Source organism: Octopus bimaculoides, chromosome 4 (genome assembly GCF_001194135.2).
Source record: "Octopus bimaculoides isolate UCB-OBI-ISO-001 chromosome 4, ASM119413v2, whole genome shotgun sequence".
In the NCBI taxonomy this organism is placed as follows: Eukaryota; Metazoa; Mollusca; class Cephalopoda; order Octopoda; family Octopodidae; genus Octopus; species Octopus bimaculoides.
In genome coordinates, this window is record NC_068984.1 from 89,657,284 (window position 1) to 89,675,163 (window position 17,880).

The 17,880-nt window shown below is 35.9% G+C and overlaps 1 protein-coding gene across 1 annotated transcript; it reads left to right on the top strand.

The window, feature by feature from the left end:
* Positions 1–3,241: 3,241 nt before the first annotated feature.
* On the top strand, positions 3,242–17,867 carry LOC106869974 (collagen alpha-1(XII) chain). The gene is made up of 5 exons (XM_052967230.1): positions 3,242–3,641; positions 11,292–11,319; positions 12,966–13,529; positions 15,193–15,759; positions 17,057–17,867. Exons 1-5 carry the CDS (start codon positions 3,543–3,545, stop codon positions 17,614–17,616), a joined length of 1,818 nt encoding a protein of 605 aa, XP_052823190.1. The 5' UTR covers positions 3,242–3,542; the 3' UTR covers positions 17,617–17,867.
* The last annotated feature ends 13 nt before the right edge of the window (positions 17,868–17,880 follow it).

The window sequence follows — 17,880 nt, forward strand, 5'->3', positions numbered from 1 at the left end:
TCTTGATAAACGCGATTCTTCAAGACACTCCACAGATTCTCGATGGGGCTTAAGTCAGGAGAATAAGGTAGCCACTCCATCAAACGACCTTCAGAGAAGCCTATTTGCTGCAGGTATTCCATAGAATCCTTCGCTGCGTGAGACGGGGCATTATCTTGCATAAAGACCAGCTTTTTCTTGAATGAAAGTTTTTGATTTTTGAACCACGATTGGAAATTTAAGAAAGTAACATGTTTTCGATGTCATCGTAATGCCATCTGGGACTTTCCATGACCCGACCATCATACCACCAACGACGCCAGCCCAAAACTTGACCCCACCTCCCACCTGTTGGCGTCTCAAATAAGAACAGTTCCCGCTGATTGATACCCAACCTTTACTCCAGCCATCTAGTCCGTCAAGGGTAGCACAGCATTCATCAGTGAACAGAACAGTTGAAAAATCTATCTTCATGTCTTCTTCTGCTCATTTAAGTCTCTTCTACTTATGAACAGCTTTCAGAGGGGTCCTTGTAACAGGTTTAATATTCCTGGCTACCTGCTTCAAGAGGCGACATCTGATAGTTTTCGATACCTCTTCCCTGCTACAATGTTTGAAGACGTCTCTACTTGTCAGACATGGGTTCCGCACAACTTCCCTTTTCACACGTGACAAAGTACGATTCGAAGCAACCCTCGAGTTGCCCTTGTCTGCCCTCGACCGGACAGAAATAGTGATCTCTTCCCAGTGTTTTGGATATTTCTATGGATGTTTTTCCTTTTCCAAGCTCTGACACAATGGTAGACTTCTCATTCGAGATTATTTGTTGGCCAGCATGATGTCTATAAGTAAGTAATAAGATTTGCATATGAGGTTACACTAATCGGCTGCTAAACTCGGCAGAAGTTTCATTTCTTCAATATTATTCTTTAAGATAAAGCCGATTCTAATGAAAATTAGTTGTTAAATGGTTACTCAATCCCGAAGATGTCAGTTCTGGGAGCTCCATTTCTATTAAGATGATCAATCACATACCCCTAATAGCAAGTTTAAATGCGAGCATGATGGAATATTTGTGGGGATGTTTCTTCATACTTGAGCACAGAAAGCAATATTCAGCTGAATTTTTATAAAGTCTTCATTGCACTTTTAATATGCGACCGTGGTATGGCGGTGAGCTGGCAGAATCGTTGGCGCGTCGTGCAAAATGCTTAATGACAGTTTGTCCGACTTTACGTTCTGAGCTCAAATTCCGCCGAGGTCGACTTTGCCTTTCATCCTTTCAGGGTCGATAAATTAAGTACCCGTGATGCAAAACTTCAGGCCTTATGCCTATAGTAGAAAGGAATATGCGACCGTGATGCTTGTTGCAAAGGAACAGCTAAAATTCACACACACACACACACAGATACTCACACATGTATGTATGTATGTTTGTATGTATATGTATGTGCGTGGGGAGAGAGAGAGAGAGAAAGAGAGAGAGTGTGTGAAAGAGGGATAGAGTATCGTAAAGCATATACTTATGTAATACAGATTGTTAACATTAATTGATATAGAAGTCTATACTATACTTGAAGTAGAGTGGAAAGATATGTTTATTATATCAAAAGTAACAATTTACTCGAATTTCGCTTCACGAATGATCACGAGGTGAAACCTAAGTAAACTATCACTCTTTGATAAAACAAGCTTGAATACTTACGTACGCACATACTTAAATGTATATATACGTACACACACACTTACATATACGTATGCATACATAAATACATACATACACACACACACATCATTTTTCTTTCTTTATAAATCCACTCAGTTAATATTGATTCCTGATGTTGATTTCAAATTTTGGCACAAATCCAGTAAATTCGTGGATGGAGTGAGTCGAATACATCAACCTCAGTGCTGAACTAATACTTATATTATCGACCCCGAAAGGTTGAAAGGCAAAGTCGGCCTCAGAACGTAATGACGAATAAAGTGCCGCTAAGCATTTTGCGCACCGTGCTAACGAGTCTGCCAACTCACCGCCTTATTGATTCCTGATATTGGTTTCAAACTTTGACTCCAGGCCAGCAATTTTGGGGAGGGGCAAAGTCGATTACGTCGACCCGGTACTCAACTGGTGAGCATTTTACCCGGCCTGCTAACGATTCTGCCAGTTCGTTGCCTATATTGATTACTAATGTTGATACTAGAATATGGATGTAGCTGTTTTAATGAATCACAGTATTTGTCTTATGCTTATTTTCAAAGTATTTGAACTCACATCTTGAAAGAATTGTAGCTAAATCCTTGTTCGAATAACCTGCCTCCAAATATTAACATCACTATTGCTGCACCAATTCCAGATAGACTAAATAGGAGACTGGATCTTACTGACTTAGAGAATCATTTAGCTTTCTGAAACTAGAACTTGTTAGAAATATTAATCTACGTTAATATAGGTAACAATCCAAAAGTCTTGATACGGTACACTAATCTAAAACTCCTGATATTTTACACTAATCTGCGATTTCTTACTAAATCCTTTCAATTACGTAGTTGTGCTAAACTAAAAAAAATCTAACCTAAAATGCATGTTGTCTTAAACCTTTAATTCTATAAGCTGTTAAAATAAGTACAAATCTTAAATTAGAGTGAATTTAACCGAAAATATATTTCCTCCCCGTGTGTTACTTTTGTAATGCGATTTTGTAAGAAATCACTATTTCAACATACTTTTGTTACAAATTATGATATATTTTTCTTTGGATTATTATCTTCCAAAAGACCAAATCCAATGCAAAACATTGATTATAAGTATGATTGTTTTATATCACATACATGTTTTTATATTTGTACACAAGATTTTATTAAATTTGAGCTAAAAAAAAAAAAAAATTAAATTCTCAATGATCTGAAACAAAATAAAATGAGATTTATTGAATGATGTAAAAAAATTTAAAAAATATATTTCAGTAGGTTTTTAAATTTTTGCAGTTGAATAAAATATCAATTTAGTGTAATGTCAGCAAAAAAATACGTAAGTAAAATTCATCTAAAGAAAGAAAAGAAGAAAGAAAGATGAAAAGCAGTTGTTTTCAGTCTTAACGTCATACTAAAAACTAACGTAAACAATTTATGCAAACATCTGTTTGTTCCAACATCACCCCACCCAGACATGTTGCAGTCATGACAACAAAACATGAATGAAAAACTGTCAGAAAGTAAAGCATAGCTGGAATCGCACAAATATATATGATACGTGCCTCGGGTACTTGAACCAAACAAGCATAAAAATAAATAAAATACTGACAAAACCCAATAGCGGTCATGTAACATTTCGTATTGCGATGCGTCGGATTGGAGGTCGAAGGGCGGGGAGAAATATGTGAACGCTACAATTTCGGTGCGTCCTCCCACACGTTTGCAAGATATTTTGTTTCCTTTATACCACCCATTTAAAGAGTGATTAGCAACAGCATGAAGTTGTCTATATAAATGCTGCTTTCGTAGCTTATACACCATTATATACCGGCATTCAGAAGCATTAAAGACGTGAACGTTCAGGAAAAATGCTTACGACATCTTTTCGTGCAAACTCCGGCAATAACATGAGCTTCATAGGACGACATCGAATAGTATTTCAACTAACCGTCCTCACTTTACTCTTTGTAAGTAATTAATTCTTCTTCTTCTTCTTCTTCTTCTTCTTCTTCTTCTTCTTCTTCTTCTTCTTCTTCTTCTTCTTCTTCTTCTTCTTCTTCTTCTTCTTCTTCTTCTTCTTCTTCTTCTTCTTCTTCTCAGTACTCATATTTTTATTACCGATTTTTACTGCACTACCAGAGTGCAGTTTTGTGCGCTTTAGGTACTATGAGTGCTTTCATTTTTTTTGTTTTGAATTTTGCGTTTTCTATCGTATTAACAATTCTTTACGTAAAATGTATGCATTACTCAGTAGCGCTGCTTTTTGTATGGTGTGCATATTTGTAAGTGCTGGGGTTTGGGTTAGTCATCTGTCTGAATTTGTTTTTAAGTATCCCCAAGGTACTTGTTGATGTTGTGTTTGTCTTCATCATCCAGATGTCTTTTTTGTTGTTTTTTTTAGTTTCCCACTCTCGTTATCTCTGTTTTCAGATCTTAATATCTGGACAATTTTTCCATTGCCATTTATTTCTTTTATGTATGTCGCTTGACCGAGAGATAAATGAAGATGCCTAGGCCAGACTTAAATCAAATTTAGGCCAGTGTGATTTAGAAATGGACTTTAAAAAATCTATCTCAGTGAGGTTGGGTACTTTTTCCCAGAAAATATGACCAGAACGGATTGAATGCGTTTCTGCTTCTTGAGAACAAGACATATTGTGCAGTGCATATGACCCATATGCTGCCAATGACAAGACCAAGGGGACGCTGTGGCTAAAATGTGTAAGCGCACATATGTAGAGATTCTTGGAATGTGAGAACGGTGAACAGATGTGGTCGACGATCGTGCAATACGACTTTCTACAGATTATCTCTTATCCTGCTGTGGTATTGGATGAAGTGCAGTCGGAGGTGGGCTTTCCGCATCCTGGATGTTACCAGACATTCACTACACTCAACCAATCAACTGAACAATATAGGCAAAAGATATCTAACCCTTGAATTTTATAGGAGGTTAGTGGAAGGTCTGAGTTATAATTCAGGACATGGACGAGGACAATCTCAGTAGTCATTTTTGGAGCACTTTCAAGTTGGATATTATGGAAAATTTCCAGAAATTTTAAGCCTGACAGTGCTACGGAAGGTTTTTGGTCCTTCGCAATAATCATAACAGACACGGTCGCATTCGAGCCATCAGCAACTAATCATGTCCAAGACACTGGTAGAATGATGAAACTATCCAAAATACACTGGTCTAGATATACCGGGCACCGTTGATATGTAGGCTTATATCAAACAACTATTATCACGCAAAGGATGGACCCAGCTATCAGGCTCGTCTGTCATGAAGATCGGACCTCTTCCTTCCTGGCAGAATCAGTTGAAAGTTTTGAGTACAGAGCTTTTCTCAATACATCAATTCTTACCAATTTCTTCAAGTACCACTTAAATAGGAAGGTTAGTCTAGAGAAGAGCCAGGGTAGCAAAACTGGCATAGGTAAATGACCCACTCTAAGTGTGCGGCTACAGGTTTGCTGGAAGGATTGAGAAAAGCATTTGTCTTTAAGACATTAAGGTAGTCAATGGTCGCATTTATCTTTTTTCTTTGCTCGTTTCATTCAAGGAACTGTAGCCATGCTGGAGCACCACCTTGAAGTGTTTCATCAAACAAATCAACTCCGCTACTTAGTTTTTAATCCTGGTACTTATTTTATTAGTCTTTTTCTGCCGGGACATAAACAGACCAACATCAGTTGTCAAGCGGAGGTGGAGAACAAACACATGTGCAAAAATACACACACACACACACACACAAGCATACACGCATACACGCACACTCACACACATACATACACATTCAGACACAAACACAGTCACAGACACAAACAGACACACACACAAACACACATATGACGGGCATCTTTCTGTTTTCGTCTACTACATTCACTCACAAGGCTTTGGTCGATCGAAGGCTATAGTAGAAAACACTTGCCTAAGGTGCCCAGCTGTGGGACTGAACCCAAAACTACATAGTTGGGAAGCAAACTTGTTATCAGACAACGACACTTGACATAACTCACTAAGTGTAGCTGTTTTCTTTCTTCTTGGAATAGTTTTATTCTCTATTGTAATTGCTATTCATTATCTATCTGTTAATATGCCTTTATTTTTATAGTCGGCCTGCTCCTTTACTCGATGTAAATTGCAGCAGTTCTTTTTTTTTTTTTGTACTGTCCCCATTGTGGCGAGCTAAAGGAATAACATGCTGGCAGAATCATTAGCACGCCGGGCAAAATGCTTAGCGGCATTTCGCTCATTGTTACCCTCTGAGTTCAAATTCCGCCGAGGCCGACTTTGCCTTTCATCTTTTCGGGGTCGATAAATTAAGTACCAGTTAAGTACTGAGGTCGATATAATCAACTAGTCCCCTCCCCCAAAATTTCAGGCCTTGTGCCTTTAGTAGAAAGGATTTATTATTATTATTATTATTATTATTATTATTATTATTATTATTATTATTATTATTATTATTATTATTATTATTCAGTACTTTGTTGCAAGTTTCTATTATACCAACTGGTGCACGTTTCTGTTCCAGAAATGTGTGCAGAATTGCATTTCGGAATGTAGAATTCTGTTTGTACTCTAAATTAGCTTTGTACTCTAAATTAGCTTTGTACTCTAAATTAGTTTCTTGTTACTGGTGCTAAGTTTTGTATGTTGTGTAGAGTATATGTAATCTAAGTTGTGTTATTTTCCCCTGTAATCATTATGCTGCGTATGTGATATGTGACTGGTGTTATGTGTTTTAATGTGTTTTGATGGCAGGCGGTAGTGAAGGCGCGTGCCTTGGTGCTTATGATATTCGGCTCACGATCGTAAGGTCGTGAGTTCGATTCCTAGCGGCGCGTTGTGTCTTTGAGGAAGACACTTTGTTGCTCTAGGTCACTCAGCTAGCAAAAATTTGTAGTAGCTGTAGCTCAAAGGGCCAGCCTCGTCCCATTCTGTGTCACGCTAAGTCTCCCTGAGAACTATGTTAAGAGTGCGAGTGTCTGTGGAGTGCTCAGCCACTTGCACGTTAATTTCACGTTGATCAGCTCAACTGGAGCCTGTAATCGACGTGGTGCTACATACACATGCATGCATATGTATGTATGTATGTATATCATTAATCAGTTTATTTCAAGATTTCTTGCCAATAGAGAAAAAAACCCGGTTCCTAACCTAGATCCAAGGCTCCTTCATTGGGATTTCAATATCAACAACAGCGTATTTTTGTATGTATGCATGCATGTATGTATGTATTATGCGTGTATGTATGTATGTGTGTGTGTATGTATGTATGTATGTATGTATGTATGTGTGTGTATGTATGTATGTATGTATTTATGTATTTATGTATATGCAGATTTGTATATTTTATGTATGCATTCTCATGCACATAGTTGCATATCTAGACATACTCATATATGTTTAAGTGATAAATTTCTGGAAAGTTTTACAGATTTTTAGTTCCAGTGATAGATCGGATCAGTAGTCTTCGAATTAGCTTCCTGCTTTCTGGTTTTGAGAAGCCTAGTTTCTCAAGATTGGTATTTAGACAGTGTGTTACATATCCCAGGGCTCCAATAATTACATGTATAAACCTGAACTTGTAATCTGGATAGAGTAACTGCAGATTTCTCAACAGTTCAGCATAGGTGTTCTCTTTTTCACTGATCTTCAGCTTTATGCTAACATCCGCCGAGCAGCTAATTTCCACAACTGCGCAGTTTCTCTTCTCTATCCCAAATCATTATATCAGGTCTGTTTTGCTTACATTTTATGTATGTATGTATGTATGTATGTATGTATGTAGTATGTATGTCATTATTCAGTTTTATTTCAAGATTTCTTGCCAATAGAGAAAGGGCCGGTTTCTAACCTATATCCAAGGCTCCTTCATTGCAATTTCAACTACATCAACAAGGTATTTTATATGTATATGTGCAGAAATGATTGATTACCTCTCTCTCTCTCTCTCTCTGTATCTATCTATCTATCTATCTATCTATCTATCTATCTATCTATCTATCTATCTATGAATATATTTGTATATATATCTGTGTGTGTGTGTGCGTGAGTGTGTATGCATAAATGTATATATAGGAATGCATGTGTACGAGCATATATATGTAGTATGTAAATGTATGTGTACGTATATATGTATATGTTTACACACACACACACACACACACACACACACACACACACACACACACACACACATATACAGGGCTGGCCAAAATTAGTGCCCCAACTTGAGTTTTTGAAAAATAATACATGAAATGTAACGAAAATGAAAACAATGAACATGTAATACACCTACAAATTTTACACGAAACACGAAGAGAACATGAATTTGACAATCTAAAACATACTCTCCTTCATTTTTTACAATGCGCTTCCATCTATCTGGTAGACTTGTAAAGTTCCTCTTCCAAAATTCACTTGTCCGTGACGAAAAATACCCCTCCAGTACCGTTCTGACCTCGCCTACAGAACTCATCTATTTTCTGTCCAAATGATTTTGAAGACTGCTGAATAAATGATAATGTGATAAGGCAATGTGGGTGAAAATGGCGGGCGAGGCATCGTTTTCCATTCAAACTGCTCCAGCCTTTACAATGCCTTCCTCGCTGTATGTGGCCGAGCATTATCCTGATGGAAGGACACCTTTCGTCTTGAAACCAAAGATGGCTGTTTTTCTTCTGGCGCTGACTTAAGACGCTCAAGCTCCTCGCAGTAGATCTCCTTTCTTATCGCTTGGCTTGGACTTAAAAGTTCAAAGTGGAATAAACCTTTCATATCCCATCAAACAGATAACGACACCTTACAGAGATGAAGACCTTCTTTAGCCTGGGATACCGGTGTTTCTCCTTTCCCAACCCACTTGTTACTTCCATTATAGCTTTGAAAAAATAACTGTTAAAATCAAACTGCACTCTTCAAAACTTGCACTAAGAATAAGTTTCAGATAAAGTTACTACCTGCTTTTATAGCAAGTTCATGCAGGTAGTTTATTCCGTTCCCCTCCGACTTTTAGTTCATGCAATTCAAAAAACTGCATTATTTATGAGATAACCTAATATATATATATATACATACAAACATACATACATACATACATACATACATACATACATACATACATACTTATATATATATATATATATATATATATACAGATAAATACATACACACATATGCATATATAAGCATGTAAACACACACATATACATAAGCATATATAGACACATGCACATAGATATCGCATATATAGCGAAACCAATTTTTTGGTGTAATGAATATGAATTGATGATTCGAGAAATAATAATGAAATGTAAAGATGACTAAACAGAAAGGGCATTAGAAGATATATATATGAATATATATATTGACGACCGTATATACATCTGTTAATGTATATCTTGCTAATCCGGAGTCGGGTTTCTAGCAATCGCAGCAGGAAGCAGCCTTATTTGAAGCTGCTACTTATATAGGAAAGTCGATGAAATATTTAACTTATATATTAATTCATAAACTAACACCTAACAGTAATGGGAGGAGCCGAAATTATCAAGTAATCTTAAACGATATGTATGATTATATATAGATAAAAAATAAATCTTTAAAACAATACCTGTAATAAACGGAGTTGAGATTAAAAAACAATTTACAATTAACCAGCAGAAATGATTTTCGTGATAACAGAAATCAAATATCTTGCAAATATGACAAAATTATGTGTGAGTGTTTGTGCGTGTGTGTGTGTATGTATATGTGTGTGTCTAAAGCATCTCAGCAAAGAGCTCCCTTGAGAATTTTCACCATGCACTTTTTTTTTTCACTTATTATGGCGGTTTATAAGCAGAGAGGGTAGAGCGACTGTACCTTTCGCACATGTATGATCCTAAGGAAGTTTTAATAGTCCTTATTACTAAGGATGATAAGGCAGTTAGATGAAAAAAGCAACAAAATACCTTGCGTGATTTTGTTAAGTTCTTTCCGTTCTAAGTTTGAGTTCCTTTAATGTGTCCTTTGCCTTTATCTTTTTGGAGCGATAACAAAAACATTAGACAGCTACTGAGGTCCATATGACAACTGCTCCCATGTAGATCAAGTTAAAATTCTTAAGTTCGGTGATCAATTTAATCGCCTATATCCCACAAATCTGTAGCATGTTTTAGACATTATTTTTACAATTACTACAAGTTTAGATCACAGGATCACTGGTAAAAGAAGTTAAATTGCATTGCAGTAATTAGTTACGTTCCTCACCGTTGTGTCCACATCTCACCAGAGTTGATTTCCTTTCACCTTGTTGAGTCTTGATAAAAATGTTGCAGTCAATACACTGTGTTACCCTCCAAAATATGTGACCAAAGATCTGTATTAAAGATGAGAACTGTGGGTGGCAGAATCGGTTGAGCGTCGGAAAAATTACCTTGATGTATTTATTCAAAGTTTTAACGTTCTTTGTTCCAACCCCACCAAAGTTAAATTTGCCTTTCATATTTCTAAAGTCGACAAAAAAGTACTTGTCAAATACTGGAGTCAGCATAATCGAATCTTACCCTCCATCCGAATTTGTGCTCATACTGGAATTCATTGTTATCATTATATTACAAGGCGGTGAACTGACAAAACCGTTAGCAATCGGGCAAAATTCTTGGCGGCATTTCTTCCGGCTTTACAATCTGAGTTCAAATTCTCTGAGATCGACTTTGCTTTTCACTCTTTTGGTGACGATGAAATAAGTACCAGCAAAGTGCAGTTATCGATGTAATCGACAATTTTAGGCTTTGTGACAATAAAAAAGAGGATAAAACTCCTTCCCGAGTCTTTTAGACTCATAAGGCTGTTTTCCCAGTTTCTGTGGCATATATCTTTCCCCCACTGGTCTGGACGCCGGTCCGCCGCAGCATTCTTGTAACTTTAGTAGAAAGGTTTATTGAAGGCAGTGAGTTGGCAGAATCGTTAGTGCGTCGGGCAAAATGCTTAGAGGCATTTTGTCCGTCTTTACGTTCTGAGTTTAAATTCTGCTGAAGCCGACTTTGCCTTTCATCCTTTCGGAGTCGATAACATAAATACTAGTTGAATACTGGGGTCAATGTACTCGACTTAACCTCTCTTCCCCAAAATTGCTGTCCTTATCCCATAATTTGAAGTTGCGTATTATTATTGCATATTGGAGTGCTCAGTGTTTCCGAAATAGTTACGGGAAAATTTGGAATTTACCACAACAAAGGGGACACGGGATTGCAAAACACACCTCTTTCAGATCGATATAAATACATTTTAATTTTGCTGAGAAATTTCTTAGCGTAAGAAAAAGAAATCACTGAGTTCAATTGTATATCATTGGTCACTACATCTAAATAAAAATGGTTAAGAAAGATAATCGAATTCGGTGGATAACAGTAAATATTTAAATGCTGTGTGAGAGGGATTAGCATAGAAAAACTATTCTCAAGGCATTTCAAGAAAAACCAACCAAATTAGAAGAGATTATAATTGATTTTATGGCCATAAATTTACATGAATATTATATGCAAAATGTGTGTTCATTAATAAATTTCCAATTCAAATTAAGTTCACAAAATACTAGTGTTATTTTTTTTTTTTTTTATTGGCAGATTACAGCTTACAGTTATCCAACAAGACGTAAGTATTAAAAGTTTTCAAAACTAAAATATTTATTAATGTTACTCCCATGGTACAGGCTACATTCCCAGATGACTTCTCATATTCGATAACATGAATCTTTTTTTAGAGAAATTGAACGCATTTTTAATATTCTAAATAATATCACTGTGAGAAGGCAACGTTATTAAGCAAAATATTATTGCAAAGGACTTATAAGTGGTGATAAATGTTAGAATTGACACATAGGTATTTTGTTTCATAATTAATATTGGGTCAGTGGTTGTAAGAATTAATAGTTCTAATTCCTTGCCCAGCCTCGGCGAAATAAATTTAATTTCATCTCACCGAAAGGAAGAGAATGTTTCAGTCGTTTTTGTTTTAAAATAACACTTCACATGCGGTGCTTAAGCAGGGCCTTGACTGTCTTAAACAAAATTTTAAATGTTTGAATATTCGTGAAGTACGATGAGCCAGGAAGCAGGAATTCTTGTGAAATATTAAATGTGGGTGAATATTTTTTCGGTATCATTTAAGCTTCGGACAAAAAAACCTTGCGGTATTTCTTTCAGATCTTTGCGTTTCCGAGTTTAGCTTTTGCTTTTCATTCTCCTGGGGTTGAAAACATAAATTACCAACCAAGCACTAGAGTTGATGGTATCAACTAAACACCTTCCCTCAAAATTGATGACTTTCTACCTAAATTAGAATCAGGACCATTGTTGTTGTTGGTTGTGCCGAGTTTGCATTTTGCATACAGCGACAACTCCATACGTAAGATTAGCTTCTGTTGCAGATCTTAATCATTAAGAAATTTCCCTAAGTTCTGAGAGATGTATTGTTGTTTGGAACAAACACTTTGATTTAGAAGTACTGTTTTTCCTTGTATTCTGTCACTGCCTTATCTGATCCATTAATCTTGATCTCTCTGTCTCCATCGATTGACATATTTCAAAGTATGTCATTATTTGACATACCATTTTTGTTTAATTTTTAGTCTTTTCACGATTTCTGTTGTTTCCACTTTCTCCTTACAATTCTGTTATTTCAGCTTCTGTTTTTGTTATTGTTGGCGTCCTTGGAGAAAACAGCGTTTTGCTTTGTTCATACAAGTAGCATTTTGTATTATTTTCCTGTTATTCATTTCTAGTCATTTTCATAGCCTTACGGCGCATATTTTGTAGCTTCATAGTTATGCAAAAACTTTTTCAGTTCACGGAAAAAATAATCTTTGTTAGATTTTTGGAGGTTCTTTCTATATGAGGTCATTCGCTCTCATTCTTTTTCTGTCATATGTTACTAATCATTTACAATATTACAATTATAGCTGATTATTACGATGGCTTGAGTATTGTAGCCTGTTACTGAAATTTTTACATTTTGCTCTGTTTTAAGCATTAATCTAATTCGTTTGTCATATATCTCTTTAGCATTTTCTTTCATTGATGTGGCACTTGGATGTCATTGTTCTTTTATTTCTGTTTAACAAGTTTAATAAGAATAAATAATGTGCTAGCGTCGATTCAATCGACAATACATCTCCTCTAGAAATGTTTAATTCTGTGATAAAAATTAGATGGTATCGACAAACTAATTAATGTTACTATTGTTATTATTATTAGCTTTAGTAAAACATAAGTATTCAAAGGAGAATCTTTCTTTTGCAGGTTGTATTGGAAAAGCAGCAAATATAATGCTGTTGATGGATTCATCTAGCAGTATTTGGATTGTGGATTACAAAAAGCAATTAGATTTTGCACAAAACCTAGTTGACAACTTCGATATTGGTACATCTGACACACAAGTTAGAATGGGAGCGATCACATTTAGTAATAGAGCTCATTTAGAATTCTCTATAGACAAATATACTGACAGCAGGAATCTAAAGAGAGCTCTTGGCAACATTCCTTACAGATCCGGACAAACGAACACAGCTGAAGCTTTACAATTGTTGAAAAAAGAAATACAGCCCAAGCTAAGTATATATAAATCACCTTTCATGGCAATCGTCATTACAGACGGCAGGTCACGTGATACGATGGCAACATCACTGGCAGCCAAGAAATTGCACGAATTGGGTGTTCATGTTTATGCGATTGGCGTCGGAAGCAACTGTGATATCAACGAATTAAGATCAATAGTGAATGACCGGAATAAGAATGTACGTCTCGTAGACAGTTATTCAGCGTTACAAGGAATTGCAATATCATTTGGGGTAAAAACATGTCGAGGTGAGAGTCAATTTATTTTACTTTATTTTTATTTTACAACCTTTGTAATGCTATTGAGAACATCAGAATATAAGGAAAATATAATGTTCTTATTAATATTATTGGAGGTCGTGACACAAATACGAGGTCTGATCAATAATTATCCGCAATGTTGCCATAATAACGAAGCTGAAACACGCTGAGTGAAGCTGCTTGCACAGATTGACCTTGAACTCTGTTGTGTATGAGTTCTAAGTTTTAACGTTCGAGCTCACTTGCGCTGTTTTCAACAGCGCTTGGAACGAAGGTATGTAGCGTACGATCGTCGCATTGACCATGACAGAAAGTTGTTATGGCGATACCTGCTCAGAGGCCTACGCAAAGTTGCAGAATGTGTATGGAGAGGTGTGCATGAGCTGCACATAAATGTACGAGTGGTTCAGACGCTTCCAAGATGGTCGAAAAAATGTCGATATTGATGAACGTTCTGGGAGACCCGCAACCAGCAGAACTGAGAAAAACATCGCAGATATTGGTGCAGCTGTGAGGGGAAATCGTCGAATCACCATCCGTTAGTTCTCAGAGGATGTGAAGATTAGTTACGGTTCAGTTCAGTCCATTATCACTGAAGATTTGGGTATGAGATGCGTGTCTGCCAAGTTTGTGTGAAAACTGCTTTTAGCTGACCAAAAAGACACTCGGGTTTCAGTTGCACAAGATCTCCTTGATTGTGTCGAGAACGGTGAAAACTTTTTGAAAACTTTGCGTAGACCTCTGAGGAGGTATCGCCAAGCTTTTGGCAAAATTTGATGCAAATTCTCTGCTCAACTTTCTCTGTAATGGTCAATGCGATGATCACACGTAACACAACTTCTATCAAAGCTCTGTTGTAGATAGCGGAAGTGAGCCAGAACATTAAACTTAGTGCACATGCACAGCAGCAGAGTTAAAGGTCAATCTGTGTCAAGCAGCTTTACACTGCGTGCTTTAGATTCGTTACTATAGCAATAGTCGGGATACATTTTGATCAGACTACGTAGATAAAATATAAACATGCATGAAATTATCAAATTATCATAAAATTATCAAAACTTGATGTACTAAAAATGCAATTCTTGCCAAAGATTTATTTTTAATAATTTACAGTGCCATGTTTTATATTTGATAATTTTCAGTAAAACAGAAATAGAAATAAGCACATTGTAGGGATCTTAAATACACACTTGTTCACTAATCAATGCATTCAAATAAAGCATTTCATTAGAAAATTTGAGTTGCTGATTAGATTTTGAGCGAACTATCACTTACACAAACTTGACAGAGACTGAAGTGTTTTACACTAAAAACTGCGATATCTCCATAGTTTAATGTTTAACACGTTTTTATACAATTAAGAAATATGGTTAACTTGCTGTCAAAGAGAGATCACTCAATTTTCCTTTCAAATTTCATGTATCAGTTTGAATATTAGATCGCAACTAAATGTATATAATGTGTATTTAAGATTCTTACATTTCATATATCTGTATGAAATTAACTTATAATCTTTGAAAATATCAAAACATACACTAATCATAGAATGATTCTTAATTGCTGAGCAGTTTTTGATATTCCTATATTAAGAATTTTCTTTCACATGGCTTTATATGAAACAGAATTAACAAATGAATGATTTATTTTACAGATATCACCACAACTTCATCACAATCACCATCAACAACAGTAAAAACATCTTCGACAACTTCTATACCAACAACGACGAATGTGGTAGCTACAAGCACGAAAATTAGAACTTCCAATGGTCCAGCTATAAGCACTCAACCTGGAACCACTACAGAACTTGAAATAACAATGAATGCAGAAAAAGCTAAAAAGCTTAAAAGTGTTACTGAGCATGAGACAATTTTAGTCACAAGCACGGGGACTGGCGTAATTATAGAACCCGAAAAAACAATGAAAACAGTACCTGATACAGCTAGCACAGTTCTTAAGACAACAAACGAGGAAGAAACGACCATGGGACTTGAGACAACAATGGAAATAAATAGGACCACAAACTCTGAAACAGCTCCTTTTTCTGAGAATACAATTGCAGAAAGTGAAAGTACAATGGAAGCCAGGAAAATAACTATAGCGCCTATAAAAGCAGAACATTCAATGGCTACTGACTTACTAACCACTTCCTCAATGACAACTACGACACTGAAATCCGGTTCTGAAAATTCTGCTGAAATTCAAAAAGACGAATCTAGTGAGTAGTGAAAATTATGCATCTTCTTGTAAGTGTAGAAGTCTGTTTAGTAGAGTTAATTATGTTTACGCCTGAAAATAAAGTGTTTCACGTGTAAAACAATAAAATAAAACGATTAAGTAAAAACTGCTAAATGCGGGCCTGGGATCTGGGATTCGATGCAGCAAGTATGATTACAGGTGAAGAGACGAGTGTGTCGGGGGTGCCTAGATGAAAGAAATGTGAAACCAGCCAACTTCAATGAACAGAGGCCATGATAGTAGCGATATAAAAGACGGATAGAGAAGTCAACATGCTTGTGGCCAGAGGCTGAATTTCATCCAGATCATATGTGTGCATTGCAGTAGCACCACCCTACAAGTGGGAGCAGTACTCCAAAGTCAGCCTTACTTGAGCCTTGTAAATTGAGCAAAACAATTAAAAATGTTCATAGATTTATGCTCCTTTTAATATATTTTGATCACATTTCTACAAGGTTGTAAATTGTATCTTTTGATTTCTCATTATTTATTAATGCAACTCTACTGGGACTATGACTGTGACTAGGTCGCAGATATGTGACGAAAATGTTTGGCATCTCATGAAATATATCTAAAATTTAAGATGAATTTAAAAGCTTTGTTCGTTATTAATTAGCTGAAATGGCTCATCCACGATGTACTTCCTTCGGGTTCAACATCCGACCTCAAATTGCATCTCTTGCAAAACCAATACAATTCCAATTTTAATATTTTTAAAATAAAAATGCATTCAGATATTGAAATGCAAAATTATCATCCAATTTAGTATTGATATATATGTACTTAACATATATTCTGAAATACTATCTTAAAATTACTTTAATATACGATATAAACTGTAATAATATAGGATAGTATAGAACAATATCTGGGAAATTTGATGTTTTGCATAACCACAGTATTTCAAATTTATAGGAGAGAAAAATTAGATTAGAGTTAATGTATTTTCATGAGCGGTAAAAGCATTCCTGAAGTGAAATGGTCCTCAGTTCTTTGGAACAACTTTACAATATTGAAAACTATAAATCATTCAACAGTCATAATTGATGTTAAATCTCTGATAGATTTTCACATTTGGTTGATTGCTTCTAATTCGACAAAACGCGCTGTAACTGGCATTTTTGTCTTCATATTAAATGCGTTTTAAACGATGCAAAAATTCAAAATTGAACGCATTCATTGAATGTTTAGTTAGAAATCCCAAATATGAATTTTGCTGTGATTATTTAAATATTATTCGTGATTTAATGCAATTTAATTTTATCTTCTTTTTACAGGTTCAATTGTCTTCGGATATGACCTCTTATCAATGGGTGCATACCGAGCAAATATGATTACTCAATTTATTAATGCTGTTATAGCGTATACTGGATACGACAATTTTGCTGTTTTATCTTTTACACATTGTCCAGAATCCTTTAACGTACCAGCTACAGCAGTTAAATCTTCACAAGGAAGTGCTTTTAACCAAAATGTAAAAGTAACTGTGCCAAATTTATCTGATTTGATTCGAGAAATAAGAGAAAAATATCAACACGAGCAATCAAATAAAGTCGGACCTCAGACAGCTGTTCTGTTTCTAGACCCGTCTGTAACTGTACTTACACCAGATGTTGTGGACGAAACGCAAAAGCTAAAGGATGTAGGATTTACAGTGTACATTGTGACTGTTGGCTGGAAAGAATGGCCGATACCTGAAGTAATCTATATGATGAGCAGTAAACCTTACAAAGCTCACCTTTTCAAGGCGCCTACGTATAGCAGATTATTGTACAAGGCCCGATATATGCCTTTTCAATTCAAGAAATTACGTAACAAAAAGCGAAAGCATCAATAATGTAATGAACAACACAATCCACTATCAGATACGCGCACACACACACACATATGCACAAACACACACACATGCACAAACACACACACACACACACACACACACACACACACACACACTCACTCGCAACCACAGGCATTCGCACACATGCACACCAAAACAGTGCTCAATACAAATCTATTGAGGATAGCGTGTTAAGGTTTTATATCAGTTTATGCGAAATATGGCTAGCATCAAAACCTTAATAGCTTACATGTGTTAATATGC

Coding starts and splice junctions, on each gene's coding strand:
- LOC106869974 (XM_052967230.1), top strand. CDS start 3,543: ATGCTTACGACATCTTTTCGTGCAAACTCCGGCAATAACATGAGCTTC. Junction 3,642..11,291: donor CCGTCCTCACTTTACTCTTT/GTAAGTAATTAA, acceptor TTTTATTGGCAG/ATTACAGCTTACAGTTATCC. Junction 11,320..12,965: donor TTACAGTTATCCAACAAGAC/GTAAGTATTAAA, acceptor TTTCTTTTGCAG/GTTGTATTGGAAAAGCAGCA.